The sequence below is a fragment of the Pelodiscus sinensis genome, chromosome 15 (genome assembly GCF_052426305.1).
Source record: "Pelodiscus sinensis isolate ZL-2025 chromosome 15, ASM5242630v1, whole genome shotgun sequence".
NCBI lineage: Eukaryota > Metazoa > Chordata > Testudines > Trionychidae > Pelodiscus > Pelodiscus sinensis.
In genome coordinates this window covers 26,046,844-26,053,359 of record NC_143066.1, presented here as the reverse complement: position 1 = coordinate 26,053,359, position 6,516 = coordinate 26,046,844, and the positions used below count along the sequence as shown (strand labels likewise).

The following is a 6,516-nucleotide window of genomic DNA, read 5'->3' as shown; positions in this document are numbered from 1 at the left end:
TACACTACAGCGCTAGTTCGAACTAAGTTCGAATTAGTTAATTCGAATTAGTTAATTCGAACTAGCGTTTTGCTAGTTCGAACTAGCGCGTCCACACTGGACGCAGGGGGGCATTTAAGGGCAGCTGAAACCGGTTCTGGCAGGGCATCAGGTCAGCAGTTGCTTTGTGTGGCTGCTGTCTGAGGCTATCTGAGGCTCGTGCTTAAAGGGACCCTCCCTGGACAGCCGGTTCTCAGCTTTTCCTGCTTGCTTGCCAACCTCGCCGAGGGACAGCAAAGCGTCGGTCTCTGTGCCCGTCTGTGTCGGTGCTTCCCTTCGGGGGGGACTGCCGCAGGTGGCAACATGGAGCCACGGCTCGCCCTGCACCTTCTGGTGCACGTTCTGGACTTGCTACTGCAAGCCTGCCAGCAATGGCTCGAGGCTGCCTGGCACCACCTGGGGAACGTCAGCCCCCTGCCTCTCCGCCTGGCCGCCCTGGGGGCCATGGAGGAGCCGCGGCGGCGCCCCGGCACCGGCGTGCCCCGCCGCATCTGGCGTCTGGACACCAGCAGCGACTGGTGGGACCGCATCGTCCTGGAGCGCTGGGACGACCGACAGTGGACCCAGAACTTTAGGATGAGGAGGGACACCTTCCTGGAGCTCTGCGAGTGGCTCGCCCCTGCCCTGCAAAGAAGGGACACTCGCATGAGGCCCGCCATCCCCCTCCAGAAGCGGGTGGCCATCGCCCTCTGGAAGCTCTCCACGCCGGACAGCTACCGATCCGTCGGGAACCAGTTCGGCGTGGGGAGATCCACTGTCGGAGCAGTGCTCATGCAGGTACGGCGCTCGTCGGCCACCGAGCCGGGGGGGAGGGGGGCTGCGAGGAGGGGATGGGCCGCCCCAGGGACAAAGGGGGGGGTGGGAGGAGGCGAAGGCGCCCCGCACCGGAGGGGTCGGGCTGTCCCGGCCGTACTACACGCCGCCAGGGGGGTTGCTTCCGGGAGTGGGGCGCGGGGCACTGCCAGGGCATGAATGCTCCCAGCCACCCGTGCGCCCCACTGATTGACGCTTTGCTGTGTCTCTCTCCGCAGGTGGTCAAGGCCATCAACCGGGTGCTGCTCCGCAGGGTGGTCCGCCTCGCCGACCCGGATGCCGTCATCCGGGGATTCGGCGCCCTCGGCTTCCCCAACTGCGGGGGGGCCATCGACGGGACGCACATCCCCATCCGTGCCCCGGAACACCAGGCGTCCCGGTACGTGAACCGCAAGGGGTACTTCTCCGTGATCCTGCAGGCCGTGTGTGACCACCGGGGACAGTTGACGGACATAAATGTGGGCTGGTCCGGCAAAGCACACGACGCCCGGGTGTACCGGAACTCCTCCGTGTGCCAGCGGCTGCAGGACGGGACCTTCTTCCCCGACCGCCACATCAGGGTCGGGGACGTGGACATGCCCGTCTGCCTGGTGGGGGATGCCGCCTACCCACTGCAGCCCTGGCTCATGAAGCCCTACACGGGACACCTCAATCCCTCCCGCCAGGCCTTCAATAACAGGCTGAGCAGGGCCCGCATCGTGGTGGAGGGGGCCTTCGGGCGACTGAAAGCCCGCTTTCGATGCCTCCTCACCCGTCTGGACCTGGCCGAGCACAACATCCCTCCCGTGGTGGCGGCATGTTGTGTGCTCCACAATTTGTGTGAGCGGAAGGGGGAGGCTTTCTTGCCAGCCTGGATGGCTGAGGCTGACCGCATGGCTGGACACTACGGTCAGCCCCGCACCGCCGCCGTCCGGGAAGCCCAGCGGGGGGCCATCCGGATCCGGGAAGCCCTGCGGGAGAGCTTCCAGGTGGAGGAGGAGGAGGACTGACCTCTCCCTGCATGCCCCACCGGGGCCTTCTTCCACCCTACCCCCCCCCTTCCCCTTTCCCCTCCCTATCTACTGTACAATAAAGACACCTGTTTTTCAAACAAAAACGTCTGTTTATTTCAGAGAACTGGGGTGGGGGAGGGAGGAATGAAGGTGGGAGAAGGGAGGGGGAAACCTGGGACGAGGGAGCTGGAAGGGGAGGGGAGGGAAGGGAGGAAGGGAAAGGAAAGCTCAGGGGTGGGAGTCTGGGTGCCTCTCCCGTCTCGCCACACTGCGGGTCCGGGGGCGTCGGTGGGGAATGGTTGTGGAGGGGGGGGCAGAGAGGACAGGGGGTGTGGAGGAAGCAGGAGCGGAAGCAGGAGAGGAAGCAGGAGGAGCAGGAGGAGCAGGGGGAGCAGGGGGAGCAAGAGGGGGAGCAAGAGGGGGAGCAGGGGGAGCAAGAGGGGGAGCAAGAGGGGGAGCAGGGGGAGGAGGAAATGGAAAGCGGTCTAGCAGGCTCTGGAGGTGGCCTCGCAGGGCACGGCCCTGCTCCTCCAGGGCCTCCAGACTCCTCTGGCGCAGCCTGAGGTCCTCCTGGACCCAGTGGTCCTGGAGACGGAGCTGTCGGTCCAGGAACCGGAGATGCCGCCTCTGGTAGTCCTCCTGGTTCCTGGCTGTCCTGCTTGCCCGGGCGCGGGCGGCTGCTGCAGGCGGTGTGGTGCGCCCTGCAGTCCCCGGTGCTGCAGCTGTGGTGCAAGAAGACCAGCGGTCAATTACCCCAGGGGCCCAGGTGTGTGAAACCCAGCTCCCCTCTGCAAGGCCAGGGCCCCTGCAGGATCCCCAGCTGCTGCTCCGTAGTGGGCAAGGCCCAGGCGCACGGTCCCGGGGCTCCCTCTCGCCCCAGCCCCCCGTACACATAAGGGGAACACGAGGGTACTCACAGGTGGACGCCTCCCCGGCCTCTGATGATGCAGGCGAGCGGCTCTGTGGGGTGCCTCGGGGGTCCCGGGTCCTGGGAAGGCTGGCGGCAGGCTCCTGGCTCTCAGAGCCCTCTTCCTCCTCCTCGGTGTCCAGGAGCGGTCCCTCTGCCCCGGGGTCAATCACGTCCCGGGGGGCAGGGACGGCATGAGGCCCCAGGATGCGGTCCAGGGCATGGAAGTGGGGGCAGGCCTCCGGGTCAGCCCCTGGCAGGCAGGCCCGGGAGTAGGACTGCCGCAAGTCTTTAATCTTGCAGCGCACCTGCTCCCGGCTGCGCTGGTGGCCCCTGGCGGCCAGGCTGGCAGCCATGCGTCCATAGACGGCCGCGTTCCGGTGGCTAGTGCGGAGATCGTGGACATTTGAGGCTTCCCCCCAAACCTCGATGAGGTCCACGATCTCCGCACTTGACCAGGCGGGCGCCCGCCTTTTGCGCCCCCGGGCAGGCTCCCGGGAGCCGCCAGGCTGGTCGTGGGGAGCAGTGGAGGGCTGGGAGCCCTCGGATGGCTGGCTCATCCTGTGGCAGGTGCAGGCTGTGCAGGCACGGGTGCTGGCAGCCTTGCAACTGGCACAAAGTGAGTAGCCAGCCCGTGGCCCTTTAAGGGCTCCGGGGCCGGGAGGGGGGCAATAGAGTTTCCCTGGTGTTGGCCAGAGTGGCCACCAGGGAAACCTGGGAAGCCTTAGCCTCCCACTAGTTCGAACTAAAGGGCTACACAGCCCTTAGTTCGAACTAGCTAGTTCGAACTAGGCGTTAGTCCTCGTAAAATGAGGTTTACCTAGTTCGAACTAAGCGCTCCGTTAGTTCGAATTAAGTTCGAACTAACGGAGCGCTAGTGTAGCGCATAGGAAAGTTAGTTCGAACTAACGTCCGTTAGTTCGAACTAACTTTCTAGTGTAGACATACCCTTAGTGAATTCTAACCATAGAATTGTGTTTGGGGTGCCTGCCTTGTTTTCTGACAATCTGACCTGAGACTGGCACTCACAGTTGCGAGCCGCTAGAGAGCGTGACAAAGGCAGTCAGAGGAAGATAAAAGAAGATTGCCCATGCTGTGGTTTGTACTCCAGGATGAAATGCTGGTCCCATTGAAGCCAATTGTAAAACTCCTATTGATTTCAACTAAGGCCAGGATTTCATTCTGAGGCTATTGACGTAGCACATTCTACTGAAGGAGAAACTCCACAAAACGGAGCTCACAATGTACTGAGAAAATGGCAATAAATACATGATTTTTAATAGCACAGCCTCTCCACCAAGGCACAAGCAACAGAATAAGAAACAAATGCAATACCATGCTCTTAAAATATACAGATGGTGGAGGCAGTTTAATAGAGTGATTGGAAAAGAGAGTGGATATAAGACAAATGGAGGCCTTTCTAACATCAAGAGGTTTTTTTAGACATGTCTGTGTTTAAAATTGCAGTATACAGAAAACAGACCATATCCTCTTTCAGCAGCATAACTACTTATCCCACAATAACCTTAAAACCTCGCCTCAAATGAAATCTGTATTCCTTCTCCCATAAATAAGGGAATTAAAAACTAGCCAGAAAAAAGTTATCCTCATTATCTATTACTCATTTTCCAAATGTGAAACATTGGCCCCCATGTATTCCTTTGAGCTATTAAAATAGACATCCATCTGAAAATTCCTGAAATTTGTGTTTGCCTTTGTGTGGATTTTAAAACATGAAACCCTTCCTTTGGGGGAAATGGATTGTGGGTTTATTTATTTATTTCACATTTTCTTTCTAACAAATGCTCACATTCCTAATTTCCTTTTCTTCTGATATCCAAAGAGAAACTAAAAAGTCATTTTGGAATATACAAGAAATAGTTTTTCTAGCCACATATCAACAGGCATCCATGCAAAAAATATGCTCCTGTTACTATTCCCCTGCTGTCCCTCCTTGTATTTAATAGCTTGATCCACTGTAATGTCTGGCCCAATACTAAGATTACAATCAGTTTGGAGCAGGGACTGTCATACTATAGTATATGTCTGTTTTGTACATAGTACCATAGGACCCTCAGCACCTCTAGCAACTACGATAAAGGTGTATAATTGCAACCAACCGCACAGCAGGGTGAAATTCGGGTGAAGCGTTATTCGCCAGTTTGTCAAAATGTAAATGTTTGCAGAAACGGTTCAATTCTGACTCACTTCTGATGGATCCCTGCTCAGTCTCCTGCCAACTCACTGACCTGGGTCCGCCACAGCCCAGGCTTCCTGGGTCTAGAGCTCTAGTGCAACCCTTCCCTCCCTCCCCCTGGCTTTTCCCGCTCCCTCTGAGGCATGCAGGATCCTGTGCCTGCTCAGATGTGGTGCTTGGCTTGTACTGAGCATGCTCAGTAGCATTGTTGAAGCCATCTGTTCTCACTCTGTCCCCCAGCTATTGGCAGGAACATGTCGTCTCTGCAGCCCCCGAGGCAGATTGCCTGAAAGTGAAGGATCATAAAGCTTCCAGACTTGTGAACTAGGTCGTTGTATGTAAGTCAGCTGGCCAGAGAGCCAGCTAGCCTGGGAGTCGGGAAGCCCTGGCTTTCCAGTTCCTTAACAGCCCACCAGGTGAGCTGTGGCAAAGCCACTCCCAGACCTTCATCTCCTCTTCAGCCTGGGAGCTTCAGAGCTGACATGCCCAGCACTTCCAGGTTTCCAGCCTGCCCATCAGGCCAGGGTGCCATGGAGTCAGACCGTGGAAATCCTGGCAGCTACAGACTGAAATGACACATTTCTGTCAGTTTTGCTGCTGCCCACTAGTCTGTGGCAGAGATGAAACTAACCAGACAGTCCATGAGGCATAGCCACGGGTGGGCCTGAATGTGCCGTGGCCCATCCACTTTGCTTCCTGGCCCACCCCCCACCAACCCACCTAGTGCTCCAGATGGGGGTTGGTGTGCCAGGGCTTACCATGCTCTGCTCTGGTGGTCCAGTAGGGAAGAGGGGCCAGGGCTTATCCCACTCAGATGTGAGCTGCAGCCAAGGAACAGGGTCAGGGCACGTGGCTTATTTCATTCCACTAGGTGCTGCAGCTGGGCAGTTGGGTTGGGGTACTAAGGCTTAAACCTGCCCCCACCTTGCCCACCCATCCAAAGTCAGGGCCCACCCAACTAAGCTCTTCTGCCTACAGCACTGGTCCATGCTCAGGATTGCCTCACTTAGCAGCTTGTCAATGTTTTTAAGCTAACACCCCATGAAGATAGGCAGACAAAGATGACAAGCTGATGGCAGTTGTCTTCCCCATCTGAGCAACTCTAAAATAAGACTTTAGATGTTGCCATTCCTTTTTTGTAAATACAGTAATTCCTCATTTAATACTATAGATGTGTTTCAGAAAATGATTGTGTTAAGTGAAAACGTATTATGTGGGGTCAATTTTCCCATTGAAAATAATGGAAAAGGTGGGGATTGCGTTTCAAGCAGTGGTGTCTGTTGAGACCGGGACATAAGGTTGGAGGAGAAAGGGGACTGGGGGTATGTCTACACTACCCCGCTAGTTCGAACTAGCGGGGTAATGTATGCATACCGCACTTGCTAATGAAGCCCGGGATTTGAATTTCCCGGGCTTCATTAGCATAAGCGGGGAGCCGCCATTTTTAAATCCCCGCTGCTTCGAACCCCGTGTAGCGCGGCTACACGGGGCTCGAACTAGGTAGTTCGGACTAGGGTCCTATTCCGAACTACCGTTACTCCTCGTGAAAGTAATGAGGAGTAACGGTA

The 6,516-nt window shown here is 57.0% G+C and overlaps 1 protein-coding gene across 1 annotated transcript; it reads right to left on the bottom strand.

The window, feature by feature from the left end:
• Nucleotides 1–1,994: 1,994 nt before the first annotated feature.
• On the bottom strand, nucleotides 1,995–3,617 carry LOC149523554 (uncharacterized). Its single transcript, XM_089782323.1, has 2 exons — nucleotides 2,762–3,617; nucleotides 1,995–2,566 (listed from the first exon to the last, which is right to left on the bottom strand). The coding sequence occupies exons 1-2, from the start codon at nucleotides 3,309–3,311 to the stop codon at nucleotides 2,073–2,075; spliced, it is 1,044 nt and encodes a 347-aa protein (XP_089638449.1). The 5' UTR covers nucleotides 3,312–3,617; the 3' UTR covers nucleotides 1,995–2,072.
• Between the last annotated feature and the right edge of the window lie 2,899 nt (nucleotides 3,618–6,516).

Excerpts from the sequence above, each read along its gene's own strand:
- LOC149523554 (XM_089782323.1), bottom strand. The coding sequence starts at position 3,311 with ATGAGCCAGCCATCCGAGGGCTCCCAGCCCTCCACTGCTCCCCACGAC. Across the intron at positions 2,567-2,761 it reads GGCCGGGGAGGCGTCCACCT|CTGCAGCACCGGGGACTGCA; the intron begins GTGAGTACCCTC and ends CTTGCACCACAG.